Genomic DNA, 17,632 nt, shown 5'->3' with positions numbered 1-17,632 from the left:
GCTCAACTAGTATGTGAATCACCAATTTTTTAATCAATAACAATAATTTCTACCGTCACTGTTGCACTGTACTGTAACAGATCTCTCTAACACATATGAGCCGCGGAAATAAAAGATTACGGAGTATTATGACTTCTCACAGTAATGGGTTTGATATGTATATCAGTATATCATTCTGTGTCTCCATTCTTACGACAGTTTTATTCAAGTCATTGTGGGTATTAAAACGATATTGATTCAAAGTGCAGATATTCCAGACACGTTCACGAGTAATAAATCAGATGATATTAGTTTTAGCCGACTTGTTTGTCGGAGGGCCTAATTAAGTAGTGTAGAAGAGAGTTATACCTGGAGGATAGTGTGCCTAGGAATATAGAATCACACGAAGGAATGCACTATAGATACCGCTGTAAGTAGTTTTCGACATTTTCTACTGTTTTTGTTGTTCTGAGACACAAGGCAGTGTTTTGCGCAGCGTTTATAAACATTACAAGTTCTACATATTCAGCTGCCGTATTAATGGTATTTGGAGAATACTGTTAGCTCTTCATTTACAGAGTTTCATGGTGACTAAAACTCTATATTTTTAAAACTAGTTACATAAAGTATGACGATTAAGCCTTACATCGCCGGTCATGCACCACGTAGCACGTTGAAAGGGAAGGTTTTCTGCGGTGAAACACGTAATATTTGCAAATTAACTGAGTGTCTTTAATGTCCCAAAATTTTCTCTATCGAAACTGTAAATTTGTGTTTCTTGCCAGTGGCTTCAATTTGAAATTTTTTTTTAACTTTTAACTGGATTTTGATAATGCTACTTCTTAGTTTGGTTTCACATACTGATTACTGGTGTGTAGTAGATTAATAATGTAACGGAACTATTTGTAAGTTTTTCTCAATTGCCTCACTTTTAAATTTGAATAAAATGTTTGATCCTAAGTACACGGCTATGTTGTATATTGGAACAGATCTTCACATTTGCTAAAACCTTACTTTCCAGAGTAATCTTGTAATTTCAGAAAAGGACTGGAGCACATATAGAATGAATGCTATCATTTACAAATTAAATAAGAAATTATATTAAATTTCTGTTACAGGACTAGCAAGAGACAGAAGTCTGGAAGGAGCTTCCTGTAGAAGACTCTCCCCTGCGTCAGAGACAGCGTCAGTTGAACACAAAGTCTTAATCAAGACCTTTATGTTACTTTTAGCTGGAGACCGTCGCGGATGTTACCGCTTTCCTTACAGGAGATGAAGATGGAGAAAGCGAAATATACAAATTTGAAATTGGAAACACTGGTCCGGAAATGACTGGGTATAATGTTACAAGCTAAAATGTACAGCTGGTCTACTGAGAATGAAAAAGATGCTTTCTGTAGTAATTTAAATTATTGGCACATTTTTCTATGTTATAAATGTACAACTGCTGTTCAAAGCGGCGCCTCCCAGCTTCTAAGCGGTCTTCTATCGTATCTGTTCTAATAACTCGTATGTCATTCGAACAATATCTCAGACAGCGAGATTTTTTCCAGGAGATCCTCTTTATTTTCAACTGGTATCTCGTAAAAAAGACGTTTACACTATTACCCCATAGTAGTAATCAAAGTGATCAAATAATGTGAACATGTTAGCCACAAAGAAGTCCAAAGTGAGCCGGGTATTGAATGTTTTCAGGGGAATGGGATTTCTTTTAGATGACTACAGGTGTTTACACTTACTATCGGCAAGCGTTCTCTGTCGTTTTGCTATTTTCGTGACGTGGGGTATTAATTGTTCATTAGTATTTACAAATGCGTGTGAGTCTGTAACATCCAAGTCAACTTTGAGACACACTATACACTTTCAACATTTTATGGAGTTTTATATAAATCAATCATTTTAGATTTGCAACACCATATATTTCATGGGAACATTTGTAGAAACGTATATTGAAATTCAAAATGTAATTTTGTAAATTAACTGTATAAAATATACCTATTTACCAGAATTCCTTTTATATCTTTGATAATCACGCCACCTTCGGCTTTTCGCACAGCACAAGTTATCAAGTAGGTTGTGAAGGACCCAGTCTCAAGCTGGAATTGTGGCTAGGCGAAGTGTAGTGTGAGAAACAGAAATAAGTGAGGTATTTGTTGAAAAACAGCACATACTATGACTGAAAAGTTATTCTCACATCATGTACGTAATTTAGCTAAAGGATTCAGAATACTTGAGGGAGATGCGTAACAAATGGCTACAATGAAGTAACAACAAAACCAACAAATACCAGGTAAGTTTATTTGTAGTAATTTTATGAACTTTTTTTAGTATGGGAAATACAACAGCTTACAGAGGTAAATTCTATGGCGCGCAGCCCGTTACCGGCCACTGGCCTGACTGCAGCCTTCTTCGCAGCGGCAGTAGGAGGGCGAGGGCTGTTGGCCCTTCGCCCCTGCCGCCTCTTATCCCCTGACCGCGCGAGATGGCTCAGTGATTAGCACAGTGGATTCGCATTCGGAAAGACGATGGTTCAAATGCGCGTCCAGCCATCCCGATTTTTAGTTTTCCGTGAGTTCCCTAAACTGCTCCAGGCAAATGCGATTTCCTTCCTCTCCTTTCAGCAAGAGGAGCGCGGGTTGGTGGTACGAAGACAGAATGTATTCGATTTCCAGATGATATGGTGTTATTGACAGAGAGCGAAAGAACTATCACTGGAATGTTAAAAAAAATTAAATACCACCTGTGAGGTATTCGGAACGAGACTTAAAATGAAAAAGACAAAATCTATGGTGATAAGTGCAAGAAAAGTAAGAATAGCTACAATGTTAGGGCATGAAGCTTTAGTACAAGTTGGTGTTTTCAAATATCTGGGAAGCATAATTTAGGAACACAGAAGATGCAACAATGAGGTGAAACAGAATATAGCAATTGCGAAGGACCAGTACAGTAAGAGGCGGCGCCTTCTATGTGGGTGCATGGACAAGGACCTGAGATAAAGACTGGCGAGATGCTTCATATGGAACGTGGCATTATACGGAACTAAGGATAGACACTGAGGGGCCTGTCTGGAATTGAACCCTACGCCTCCAGGGACGGAGTCCACAGCTCCACAAGCTAAACCGACATGGCCACGAAATGCAACCGTTTGTTACAATAAAACTGCACTCCTGTTGATTTTTCATGGACAGGTGAGAACTAGCAGAAGGTTACAGTAGCTATCACGCTGGACCCACACACATGCACGAAGACCAAACCGAATATTGTACAACGAAGTGGAGTTTTGTCCATCAGGAACATTGGTACAATGAAACGGGAGGACAGGAGATATGAGTCTTTTAAGCGGTCACTGGCTATTATTACCAACATGTGCATAATAAATCAGTTTATTACATCACATAAGCGAATCGTTATGTTCGTATCACACTGCCACAGTTCTCTGACACAGTGTTGATTCTTAGCTTTCGCACAGTGGTTTCACGAGCAGGGTTTCTCGTATCTCAAACCGATTCATTAATTCGTCCCTCAGACAGCCTTTAGATGCACAGCTCGATTCTTTCGAATGAAGAAACTTAAGTGAACCAGGCAGATTAGGCAGATACTTTTTACTTGACACAATTCTAAAGCAGCTCAATTTGTCTTTTTTGCCTGTCAGCATTTCAGAAACAGAAAAATAACGGTACGTTTTGCAGGGGAAGCGATTCATTTCAGAATGGTAAATTAATTAAAAAATTAATCGCCTCACTGTAAACAAAGCTGCGCTGAAGCGTTTCAACAAGCCACTGACGGACAAATTTCTTTAACGAGGTGATATTACATGTATCGAACTATAAGATGGGGTGAAGTGGCGAGGAGACACTCACCTGCGTCTCGGACAGGTCGACCAGGCTGAGGTTGTGAACCAGGTTCCTGAAACACAAACAGCACGCACTTAGGTAACTTGTGCAGCAGAGAGTATCAAACCTGGAACAGTGCTATGTATCAAGTAGCGTGGCAAATTTTTGTTTTGTTATAATACCCCACTACAAACATAATATGCCAGGTAAAGAATTTATTTCGTTTTTTGTCTAACACATTCAGTTTCATATATTCTGTGTGCATAAAATACACCGTGAATCTGAAGTCCGTCACAAACTTTCAGAGACGTTAGTAAGGACCAAAACAGAAAAATCGCTAGTAAGCACGAGCTGTAAAATGCTTATCTCAGGAGCTAAAAGTCCTTGTTCATCTTCGATACTGTGAAATACATCTCTTCTGCTGCAAGCTCTTTGCTTTTCACGTTTTGGGAGAAGGTAATATGGACCAAAACATGAAAAAAACGTCCAACAAACGGGAGCTCTAGAAAGTACAGTTTAAAAGCTATGCATACTTCTTCAGTAGAAGAGATGTGTTTCACAGTGGCGAAGACGGACAAGTGCTCACTGCTATTAAGATATGCGTTTTAGAGCCCATATTTATTAGACATTATTTAATGCTACAGGCATGAAACAACGGTATGGTGCTAATGAAAAATAGGCGACAAATAGACGGAAAATATCTTAAATGCTGTTAACTAGATTGGGAAACTGTTAAATTTAATATTACAAACTGGCGCAGCATGTATGAAAGATATTTTCAGTCTACGTTTCACCTATTTTTAATGAGCACCACCACTGTTTTATGTCTGACAGTGTACAATAATATCATGCGTTTCGCCACACGCTAAATAAATAAACAAAATGTTCAAATGTTTGTGAAATCTTATGGGACTTAATTGCTAAGGTCATCAGTCCCTAAGCTTACAGACTACTTAACCTAAATTATCCTAAGGACACACACACACACACACACACACACACACACACACACATATATATATATATATATATATATATATATATATATATATATATATATATACCCCAGGGAGAACTCGAACCTCCACCGGGAGTAGCCGCACAGTCTATGACAGCAGCGCCTCAGACCGCTCGGCTAATCCCGCGCGGCTTTGAACAAGTCAAAAAACATTCCGAAACGTGCCCGAACACCAGAAAAAATGGCTGCGGTCCACTAGAAAATGCTTCACAGTACTACCAAATAAACCCGATGCCCGTCTCAGAGAGCCGGAATATCAGTCGATCATTCGGACGAATACCCCAACTGGACCCAAATGTATGCCACGGAGTGTGTGCTGTTCATTCATTAAAACCAGCAGATGTTCCTCACCCTCTAGTTTTGTGAGTGGCTGCCCACTTAGATTATAATGAATGGCATTGACATGGATCTGTTCTTTATGTCTAATGAAGCCTGATTTCACTTGTCAACCCACAGAATCACAGGTTCTGGGCAGCGGATAATTCGCACAGCTTCCGCGAAACACCATTGTATGGTCATAAGGTTGGCGTTTGGTGTGTGTGCAGTCTCTGCATGCCGCTTTATTGGTCCCATCTTCTTTTATCATACGCTGAATTTTGGGCGTAACATTGCCAACATTTTGAAACCATTTGTGGCAGCATTAAGGGAGACGGAAAAGACCTACAGTTACTTCCAATAGAATGGAGCAACTGTCCACACACAGCCGGCCGAACCTTCGAGCACATTTACACGCACATCTTCACGCTGACAGAGTTGTTAGCAGAAGTCAGCCTGGTCGTGGGCCTAGCTGGTCACGCAGGTCACCTGATCTGTCAGTGCGCGTGTACTCTGTGTGGGGAGTCCTCAGGTCTACGGCGTACAGCATCAACCCTCATAGTCTTCAAGCACTGCATCAGAGCATTTCGGATGAAACTGCAGCAATTCAAGCAGTCCAGATGCGTTCTCCCTTCAGCAACACGCGGGCCAGGGGATTACTTCCAACACCTGCTACAGTCAGGTTAGTATTTCCCTTCCTCTACTGTGTTTCTTTGTACCCTGAAACTCGGTTCTCCGGGCCACTTTAATTTGCTCCACACTGTACACATTTCAATCTTCAGTAAGTACAACGTTAAAACATCGATAGAATGCTGCGGCCGGCCTGTGCAAAATAACACTGTTCTTTAGCGAGCGAGTTGTGCGTTTGTGATACATTCGCGTTTATGTATTTGGCAAAAACACTTTTTACTTTTTATCTTGCACATGAACAGCACAGTAAACGCAAAGTTGCTGATTGACAATTCTGTTACATCGGAAAAGATAAAAGTTATATTTACAGAGCTCGCACGGACAGATTTACGAGTTTGTTTTCATCCCGTGCTGTTCGAGAGCGTAACGGAGGGAAATAGTGTAAAACTGGTTCGGCGAACCCTTTGCCGGGCACTTGAGTGTGAATTGTATAACGGTCTTGTAGATGAAGAAGTATTACCTTTGGTTTTACACAAACAGGTTTCAGCACTTGACGTGTTATCTTGAGTGAATTTTTTTGTTTATTTTCTTGACGCGGCGAAATAACCATGACAAGCTGTAGAACGCCTGGCAGAAAGAAAACTATCAGCGTAGCAACTAATGGCATCATATCAGAAAGAAAATACACGAAAAATCTCACTGAAGGTAGCATGAAGTGCTGAAACATGTTTGGGTAATAACAAAACTAATATAGCGGTGTCTTGAATAAGGCAAAATTACTCTCCAATCAATGTAAAAGATTTCTGAGCTGGCCTCACGACGATTAATGGGCAAAGTTGATGACCATCTCGTCTCGTGTGGTCAGCAGCCACCTACGTATATACCTAGACCTTGGAGGCAGTTCAGAATCTGGAAACTACACACCGGGCAAAGAATTTGTCACTCACCAGAAACATCATGCTAGTACTGTGTAACACCGCTTCGGGCTTGGATCATGGCCTAAATTCGGCGAGGATAGAGACCACAAGTTTCTTCATATACTCCACACAGAGCTTAGGCAATTCATTTCAATTTAGTTATTGCAGAGCTAGCAAATCGTAAGGTACCGATAGATACATTTTGCCCGTTGAGCCATATAGTCCCAACCACTTTCTATAGGATTAGTATCGGGCGATTTTGTGGGCCAATAGATGTCCGAAAGTGCGCTTCAGTGTTCATCAAACCAGGAACATATGCTTGCTGCGCTGTGAACGCGGGTGGTGGTGTCTTAGGAATGGGAGTGGCCAAGCATACTCATCTACATCTACATCTACATCCATACTCCGCAAGCCACCTGACGGTGTGTGGCGGAGGGAAGATGTGGAAGAAAGGTGAACACCTGGTCACCGAGGACGCTGAAATAAACATCCTGGTTCATGTTAACGGTAACCTGAATAAGTGAACTCAAGCCGTCATATCAAAAACACCGCCAAAAGAATCACAGAGCCAAGCTGGACACACGCCTCACCGGGCCATCCACGGACTCGATGCCTTGAATTATCCAAAAAGAGACAAAATCGCAACTCATCGGACCATATCACACGACTTTAGTCAGCTACTGTCCTGTTCTAATCTTTGTTTTGCCCACTGAAGTTTGCAGCCTTATGTACCTTTGGAGCAATGACACACCCTACTCCAGCAGCCTATTGAACGCAGTTCCCTCCGCAATGTTCGTTCTGAAACTGGTTGAGATGGATCTGCAGTCATTGACAGCAACCATTCCTCTGAAGTCTGAAATTGACATCTATTGATGAGGTATTGTATTTGGTCCCGGTCTGACCTTTTTAGGACCACTGTTCATAAAGGGCCCTCACAAGCTCAATATTCATTGCGCAATAAATACTGCGAGGAAGTAAAAGGCCACGAATCGCAAAATATTATTGTACAATCAACATGTACGCCAGGAACAACTCTGCTTTTGTAACGAACATGTCGGCGCTCGATGACGTAGATATTCGTGTGAATTGTGCTCGAGTTGCTTGCCTGGAAACTACAATCAGAAATTAAGCAGAACGGACGAAATCAGTCTGAAACGCTTCTAGTAACAAATTCAATGGCCCACATGCTCATTCACTGCAGCATAGATTCGTAAACCGTAAGGACGACTGACAAATAAGTGAACAGTGTCATTTTTCGAGTACATGTTGTGTTTTCTATATATTTCTCTACTTTAACAACTACTACGAAGCGAATGAAACCATTACTTACGAATTCTTGATTGAAAGCTAACAAGATCTTATGTCCGTGGTGTGACAACTGTTGTAAGGGAAAAAAAATGTATTTTCTGACTGGCCAGCTGATCTGATATTAGAATGGTGTCCACAATCAAAGCAACAAACCTCTGTTTCACCTTCCTGTGTCTAATTAACGATATAAAATGTCCGTACGACCGTGTTCTGCGCGGAAGATGGCATTCCGGTGAACGGACAACCACGCCAACGACGACGTGAGGGCACCTATCAAACGGGGTAGTATTTGCTGGTTAATCCCACAATCACAATCGCTCTGTACAGTCACAGACGATGCAGTATGGCACAGGGAAGACGCCTGCCAGACTCTCCAGTGGAGAGGGGTAAAGACCAGGGCAGAACCAACCACGTGTGACATCAGAAAGAGAAATAATCATTTGGCTATAAGGATACAACGGTACCGCCTTGGTACTGTACGTCTGACGCGCCTTCACAGAAGGAAACGTCTAGAACGGAGTCGTCAACATGCCTCGTGGACGGTCGAACAGTGGTCCAATGTTGTTCTCACAGATAGATCCCCTGTTTGGTCTGGAGAGCGATTCTCGACGGATTCGCCTCTGGAGGGAAAGTGGAATAAGATTTCGGGACCCAAACATTATGGAAAGAGACATATCGAGGAGGATACCTAACAGTGTGCGCTGGGATTATGCTGACCATCCGAACAACTCTTGTACGGATTAATCAGAAAGATGTAACTTCTGTCAGGTATTGTGACGAGATCTTGGGACCTCATGTGCGGTTGTCCGAGGTGCTATGGGCCCACACTTTGTACTGATGGACAATAATGTTAGCCCTCAGAGCACGGGTGGTTGATGTTTTCTTCGAAACGGAAGTTACTGCACGCATGGCGTGGCCGGCTCGCTCTTCCGATTCGAATCTCATAGAGCATGCCACTCGTACTAAACGCTCGCAGCTACAGTGGCTGTTTGCACAAAAAGAGGCAGTCCAGCGACCTGTCGTCACGAGCCTTTAAAAATTAATGGGAATGACAAAAGAAATGGATGATAACTCTCAATATCTGTCACACAGTCACATAATCGACAGGCACCGCAAATTTGCTATAAACGACATTTCAACACTACAAAAAGAACTAAAAATTTACTTGATAATAAAAGACGCAAGAACATGCCACTCGTACTAAACCTCCAAAAATATCTCAGTTTTATCCGGTGAGTCCGTAGATGGTTGTATAAGGTGCGTACAGTATAACTGCCCATGCTTTCCCACCCGAGATTTCCATTAATTAAGCCAGTCCGTGCCGGCCGAGGTCGCCGAGCAGTTCTAGGCGCTGCAGTCTGGAACCGCGCTGCTGCTGCGGACGCAGGTTCGAATCCTGCCTCGGGCATGGATGTGTGTTGTCCTTAGATTAGTTAGGTTTAAGTAGTTCTAAGTTCTAGGGGACTGATGACCACAGTCCCATAGTGCTCAGAGTCATTTCAACCATTTTCAAGCCAGTCCGTGCTTGAACTGACTTAGCGAGCCTCCGCTTAGGAATTCTTCGCACCTGCTATGTGGAGAAGCTCTCGCAGTTTTATATCCCCTTGCAGAGACATAGCACCGCCGTCTGATTCTGGAAGTGCAATACTGCTGTCTATGTTTTACGTAATGAAGCTGGAAAAAATGTTTTTGTGCAAATAATTTTTACACGGGATGCCATTATGGTGCGTTTATTTAAGAAATACCATAAAATGAATGTTGTCTGTAAGCTAATAGTGTACGAGAGCATGGCCTACCGCATGACTAGATCGAAAGGCATCCTATCGAGGTCTGCCGTCTACGGAGCAGTCGGCAACTTGAGGGTAGAACTGTCATAATTCATTCAAGATCGTACATCTTTGGTTATGCCAAAATTATTCATTTATTAATTAATATCAACGTTTCCTCGCTTTGTAAAATTACTGAAAGATAGTTTCTATGATCTGTAGGCTCCTTCTAATGTCTGAGTATCAAAAGGCAACTTTTGTTAACAAATATTTATTAATAACAATTAGTTGATTAGCACCGGAGTAAATGTACTTTCCATAAATATCTCTAGCTGATGTCACGAATGATTTCTGGATCGCCACCTCCCCCTATTGGCTGTGAAAGCGCCAGATGGCCAACCGCCTTTGCTAGCCAGTGTGGCAACCTACCGCTCTCTGCTCGTTACGCACTGCAGTGCTGATACATTCGCTTCACCCATGTGAAATAGCAAAACTGAAAACAAAGTAAGATGCACTCTCACCTGCAAAGAAAGGGTCCCTTACTAACAGCAAAAGTTTACAACGATCAACCGATGGGATTCAATGTTCTGTACATCAGGAAGCATTTCGCGATAAGCAGGAATCCAGCACGTGAAGAAATCAGTGGCACGGATAGCAAATTTTCTGAAGTCACACGCGTTACTCCACTACCAGTTGCGTCAGGTTTTGAACGAGTTGAGCAGAGAGTATGAAGACCTCATATATTAATGTAAAGTACCTTGTTTAAGGTTCCTCAGGGAAGAGTCCTTGGACCTCTACTGTTCCTGATCTATATAAATGACCTGGGTGACAATCTGAGCAGTTCTCTTAGACTGTTCGCAGATGATGCTGTAATTTACCGTCTAGTAAGGTCATCCGAAGACCAGTATCAGTTGCAAAGCGATTTAGAAAAGATTGCTGTATGGTGTGTCAGGTGGCAGTTGACGCTAAATAACGAAAAGTGTGAGATGATCCACATGAGTTCGAAAAGAAATCCGTTGGAATTCGATTACTCGATAAATACTACAATTCTCAAGGCTGTCAATTCAACTAAGTACCTGGGTGTTAAAATTACGAACAACTTCAGTTGGAAGGACCACAGAGATAATATTGTCGGGAAGGCGAGCCAAAGGTTGCGTTTCATTGGCAGGACAGTTAGAAGATGCAACAAGTCCACTAAAGAGACAGCTTACACTACACTCGTTGGTCCTCTGTTAGAATATTGCTGCGCGGTGTGGGATCCTTACCAGGTGGGATTGACGGAGGACATCGAAAGGGTGCAAAAAAGGGCAGCTCGTTTCGTATTATCACGTTATAGGGGAGAGAGTGTGGCAGATATGATACACGAGTTGGGATGGAAGTCATTACAGCATAGACGTTTTTCGTCGCGGCGAGACCTTTTTACGAAATTTCAGTCACCAGCTTTCTCTTCCGAATGCGAAAATATTTTGTTGAGCCCAACCTACATAGGTAGGAATGATCATCAAAATAAAATAAGAGAAATCAGAGCTCGAACAGAAAGGTTTAGGTGTTCGTTTTTCCCGCTCGCTGTTCGGGAGTGGAATAGTAGAGAGATAGTATGATTGTGGTTCGATGAACGCTCTGCCAAGCACTTAAATGTGAATTGCAGAGTAGTCATGTAGATGTAGATGAGTCGAGGGATATGTCTGAAACTATTTTTCAATTTAAAACACGCTATCGTTGAATTTATAAAGGAAAAATGAAACAGGAACACAAATTAGAATAACCGGAATGGATTGCAGACCTTTCATGTGAAGTGGACTTCATTGTGCACTACGCATATTAAGGCATTACAAGGGGAGAAGCAACATATTTCTGATCTGATGGGCATGCATTTAACAAGAAAATCGACTGTAGAAGGGACACATCGTGATAAATACAGTCCCGTTCCCTAAGCTCACTGGCGTTATGGAAAACGCGATGTTTCAAGAATTCATTGTAGCCTTGAAAGAATTACGAGGATAGTTTCCTAAACGTTGTTAGGACACTGCCAATCTTACATCAGTTTTCGAGCCATTTTGGAGACCGTTTCCCGTCTCGCCTGAAAGCGCCCCTGCGCCTGTGCAGATGTAACTTATTGATCAGCAGCATTATTCCCATTTTTAAAAAAAATCCCTTTAACGTTAAAACTGTGCACGATGTCTACATTGGTTTCCTTAGGTAGCTTTTCTACGTCTCCATAATGAAGTTGCCAAATTGCTACAATATTTTGATCAACACACATATATAAAAGACATTGTTTTCATTATTAAACAAAACGATTTCCGATTATGTGACAACCTGAGTCCGAAAATCTGTAATTTTCTGCGACTGTCTGCATGCCGACAGTTTGTACCAGATAAAAATAGTCTTCAGCTCGCCGAAAATAATTAAATAATATTGAAAATTAGTTTTGTTTTTGATATATGTTGTTGAGAAATGTGAAACCTAAAACGAAGTCGAATGCAGTGCAACTGCATTGTCATTTAAATACGTGTTCGCTGTGTCCCCCCCCCTCCCGCCGCAGACTCAGACAGTGTCGTGTGGTAGTCGGGGAAATGTGAACTGTGCCAGCCAGGCTGAGCTCTACAGCACTCGTGCCAGATCACGGCCCGCGAGCCGAAACTTGGCCGCACCTTATCTACACTGCGCTGTTTTAAGGGGAGTGACTAATATTTTGCCAGGTTTTCAAGAGAATAGAAAGCAACGTTACTCGTCTCCCGACCGAGTTCTGCCCCACAATTTCCATAGTTTCGCACGCATTCCCATACTCGGCGATTCGTGGCTGGCGTTTGCAATAGTGATTGCTGAACAGCGTTACACGACTAGAACTGCGCCGGCTAACGACGCGTCACGCACTGCATTACTCGCTTCTTGATGTCCGCAGGCTGGTGAGTGAACAGGTTTTCCAGCTCTGCCGCATTGTTGCCAGAATGCATAGTGCCCCCGCAGAGACGCGTTCACACGCCAGAGGAAGCGCACAACGGTCAGAATTGTAACGGAGCCAAGTCCGGCGGAGACCCCGCCCCCAAGAACTCGAGCGCTGCGGCACACGATATGTCGGCGAGGCGAACTCTACCTGCCGCCAGCGCAGGAAATATATTCCCCCTTTTGTCCGCGCGCTCAAGAATAAAGTTTCTGGCCGAATGCCACGCTACAGCAGCGCGCTGCGCAGATATGGGCTGAATAATTCAGCTATCTAAGTACGCGTCCGCAGCGGCAATATCCGCTGCAAGTATCGTATTTGCGCAAGCGCCTCCGCTGCGAGCGGCGCCAGATGCGCCGTACGAAAGCTCACCACAAACAAAATTGCATTCGTTATTAAATTCAATCGCTGTATCTGTTTCGCTAGCAAACGAGAGCTTGATATTAGCTCCACACGTCTTTTTTTTCCCCCTCGCCTCTGCTTCGCATGTTATCCCTCTGTTACACAAGCGGAGGCCAACCAGTTCTTTGCTCTAAGGTTGGTGGTTTTTTCCTCTGCTCTCTCTATAATGCAGGGCCGTTCAGTGAACCATTCGCAGTAGACGGCGAACCACACAAAATAAAGAAATCTTCCGTTCTGTTAAACTTTCATTTTTCTTAAATAAATTCTCGTATAGCATGAATAAATCTTTGCAATTTTCTTATTTTAACAAATAAATGAGAACTTCGCGTGCCGCTACAAACTCGTCGTTCTGTTACTTTTTATACAGGTGGAGTGTCCTGCTTGTAAAAGAAAGTAATATTAGAGAATAGCAGGTCCATTCCCATTAAATTTAAGCCAGTGTGCTATTTTCGTAAGCTGTAAATGGCCAGCAAGCGGTTATGCTCACAAATAACTTACACGTACAAGTAATGCAATATACCGCTTTTTGCGACTGTCCGAAAAATATTATTTAGATCATAAGTGTATCGCTTTATTTCAAAGCACGTTCAGGGCAGATTTTCTGGTTTGCTACTCCATTCCTAAGGTTCTTCTAACGTAAGTAAATCCGAGCGAGGTGGCGCGGTGGTTAGCACACTGGACTCGCATTCGGGAGGACGACGGTTCAAATCCGCGTCCGGTCATCCTGATTTAGGTTTTCTGTGATTTCTCTAAATCGCTTCAGACAAATGCTGGGATGGTACCACGGTCGACTTCCGTCCCCCATTCTTCCCTAACCCGATGGGAGCGACGACCTCGCTGCTTGGTTTCCTCCCCCAAATCAATCAACCAGCCATCGAAATCTAAATTAAGTATTCGATTTTACTACAATGCACTTCACTGACACTAAATATGTTGTCCTTTTCATGTTGTGTAGATCCACATACACTGCGCATACTTTGTGGATCTACACAACACGAAAAGGACAACATATTTCGTGTGAGTGAGGTGCTGCGTACTAAAATCGAACACCTACTTGTAGAAGAACTTTAGGAATGAAGCAGGAAACAAAAAGATCTGACCACTGAATGTGCCGCGAAACAAAGCAAAACGCGTATGATTTAATTAGACTTCCATTACAATCGCAGAAGGCGGTTTATAACTAACGTCATTTGCATTACTGCGACTGTGGAAAAGTGGTCTTACAAAAAGACTTACATGCAGTCTGCACACTCACTCATTACATATATCAGTAAAAATCGTGGCAATGATCTGCAGAACATGTAAATAACTAATGGGTAAAGTGTTACGGTCTGCGGGTGTTTTTCTTGTTTAGGGTGTGGTCCTCTTATTGTGCTAAAGAAACTGTAAATGCAGAAGGATAAGAACACATTTTACTGCATTGTGTATTGGAGACGGCGTTCGCTTGTATCAGCAAGATAATGCACACTGTCAAAGCATCAGTGAGGCAATGGATACTCAAAAATAACGGTCCTGAAATACACTGATCTGTCGAGAGTTAAGACCATATGCCGATGGAACTGAAGCACAGGCCCCCGTTCCTCCATAGACATTGTCACCCCACTGAAAGTGTGTGTAGCAGAGCGGAAGCCGTTATAAAGGCGAAGGGTAACCACGCTACATATAACTGTACACTAACAATTGTACTGATACTTTTGATCAGACAATACATTTCTGGATATACTATTTTCCCTTCTTGTGCTCCTTAAGTGCCACGTTATTTCTAGTTGTCGTACCTGATATCCTATTAACACGTCCCTTCTTCTGGGGCCGGCCGCGGTGACAGAGCGGTTCTAGGCGCTTCAATCCGGAACTGCGCGACTGCTACAGTCGCAGGTTCGAATCCTACCTTGGGCATGGAAGTGTGTGATGTCCTCAGATTAGTTAGGTTTAAGTAGTACTAAGTTCTAGGGGACTAAGGACCTCAGATGTTAGGTCCCATAGTGCTGAAAGCCATATGAACCTCCTCCTGGTAGAGCCCTCCCTCTGCTGAACTGCATGCCACGTAATTCCTTTTAATACTTCCTACCTTACATTATTTGTCGCTCATTTTTTAACGTTCTTCAAAATCACCTCATTTCCAAATCTTCCAGTTTCTTCTGCTTCTGTTTTCCGGTGATACACATCTTACTTCTAGACAATGCTGTTGCCGCCCCCCCCCCCCCCCCCCCACACACACACACATTCTTCTGGATTTCGCTATCAATATCTGATGCAGTATAGCTCTTTTGTTATTTAAAGGTTTTGCCGCCCGTGCCAACCTACTTCCGACACATTTCTTGCTTCAGCCATCCACTTTCAAATAACGTGCTCAGATTCAAGAATTTATCTATGTTAAACTAGCTTTATGACTGTGATGCCGTACATAATCTGTTAGTAATAGGCACGGTCCGCAATGAGCCCCACCGTTCACAGTTCACGCAGGTTTTCTCTTGATGTTTTGTCGGCTGTCATATCTCTGAACTGTCGTCCCGGGACTTGATATTTAGTGAGCGAACATTATGAGTAGCCACTGGCAGTGGGTACGAGATCAGTAGATTACATAAAATACACTTTTCGAGCGCAGTTTTCAAGTCGTCTGGAATATATGTACTATTGCGTGTTTCACAAATGTTTCTAAAGAGAATCCGTTTTCCCAACTACTCTCGTTTTTCTATGTTCATAATCTTATTTCGAAAATTCCCAGAAATGGATGAAGTCGATATGGGTTGGATATAAGAATGCCACGGCAGTCTGCTACTTGCAGAAGCACAGCTGTGTTGATTTCATTACCTCCAAAACAGCGCAATCACACAGCTACAATTGCTAACACCTGTTCAAATGCCAAATTTGCCATCGATCGCTTGATTTGTGCGACGAAAACAGCGCGCAGTCACTTTGATACAATCAAGCTGTCAGCTCAGACCGCTTGCCAAGTCTGTTTCCTCTAGGGGCGCAATCCCACCGCCTCTTTCACAGACACACTGTGTCAATGTCGTAAATATTTCCGGCAAGAAACACCCTCATACAGTGTCATGGATGGGGAAGGATACAAGCGTACTGAAATTCGTGGTACTATTATGAAGCTAAAACATTCAGCTACATCTGTCGTTAACACAGATTGCCGGATTTTTGAGACAGAGGTATTCATAAATTAGTGACAGTGCACGGGCAAAAGATCAAGAAACACGGCTGTAAGGCAGTTTTTATTCAGTAAACAGAACATGAGTAGTCAGTACAACAACTGGAGCTTGTGGACGTCACAAAAACAGGTTTTTCTCAGAGAAGAAAAAGTAGAAGAACGAAAAGATAACTACGCTACTGTTTATCGAGCCATCCACTTTAAAGCATTATTTGAACGTGTCTCCGCATACGTAAGTGACATCTGATCCTCATCTATGAGGATCAATTCCATGGCAACGATGTGGATTATTATTTTTGTTGTTGCTGTTGTTGTTGTTGCTGTTGTTGTTGTTGTCTTCAGTCCTGAGACTAGTTTGATGCAGCTCTCTGTGGTACTCTATCCTGTGCAAGCTTCTTCAACTCCCAGTACCTACTGCAACCTACATACTTCTGAATCTGCTTAGTGTATTCATCTCTTGGTCCCCATCTACGACTTTTACCATCTACGCTCCCCTACAACACTAAATTGGTGATCCCTTGATGCCTCAGAACATGTCCTACCAATCATTCGCTTCTTCCAGTCACGTTATGCCACAAATTCCTCTTATCCCCAATTCTATTCAGTACCTCATTACTTAAGCGATCTACCCATCTAATATTCACCATTCTTCTGTAGCACCACAATTTGAAAGCTTCTGTTCTCTTCTTGTCCAAGCTATTTATCGTCCATGTTTCACTTCCATACAAATAGTTTCAGAAACGACTTCCTGACACTTAAATCTGTACTCCATGTTAACAAATTTATCTTCTTCAGAAACGCTTCCCTTGCCATTGCCAGCCTACATTTTATATCCTCTCTACTAAGACCATCATCAGTTATTTCGCTCCCCAAATGGCTAAACTCACCTACTACTTTAAGTGTCTCATTTTTCTAATCTAATCCCCTCAGCATCACCTGATGTAATTCAACTAAATTCCATTATTCTCATTTTGCTTTTGTTGATGTTCATCTTATATCCTCCTAAGACACCATTCCGTTCAATTGCTCTTCCAAGTCCTTTGCTGTCTCTGACAGAATTACACTGTCACCGGCGAACCTCAAAGTTTTCATTTCTTCTCCACGGATTTTAATACCTACACCAAATTTTTCTTTTGTTTCCTTTACTGCTTGCTCAATATACAGATTGAATAGCATCGGGGAGAGGCTACAACTCTGTCTCACTTCCTTCCCAACCACTTCTTCCATTTCATGCCCCTCGACTCTTGTAACTGCCATCTGCTTTCTATACAAATGTAAATAGCCTTTCGCTCCCTGCGTTTTACTCCTGCCACCTTCAGAATTTGAGAGAGAGTATTCCAGTCAACATTGTCAAAAAGCT

The 17,632-nt window shown here is 42.5% G+C and overlaps 1 protein-coding gene across 2 annotated transcripts in view; it reads right to left on the bottom strand.

Annotated features, from left to right (window-relative positions):
• LOC126272209 (semaphorin-1A) overlaps positions 1-17,632 on the bottom strand; it is a 794,592-nt gene that overhangs the window by 215,103 nt on the left and 561,857 nt on the right. For both annotated transcript variants that reach the window (XM_049974894.1, XM_049974893.1), the window contains exon 4: positions 3,840-3,885. In XM_049974894.1, coding sequence (XP_049830851.1) covers positions 3,840-3,885 — 46 coding nt within the window. The remainder of the gene's footprint in view (positions 1-3,839; positions 3,886-17,632) is intronic.

The sequence above is a fragment of the Schistocerca gregaria genome, chromosome 5, assembly GCF_023897955.1.
Source record: "Schistocerca gregaria isolate iqSchGreg1 chromosome 5, iqSchGreg1.2, whole genome shotgun sequence".
Classification (NCBI taxonomy): Eukaryota; Metazoa; Arthropoda; class Insecta; order Orthoptera; family Acrididae; genus Schistocerca; species Schistocerca gregaria.
The sequence above is the reverse complement of the archived record's forward strand: the minus strand, read 5'-3'. Positions and strand labels throughout refer to the sequence as shown.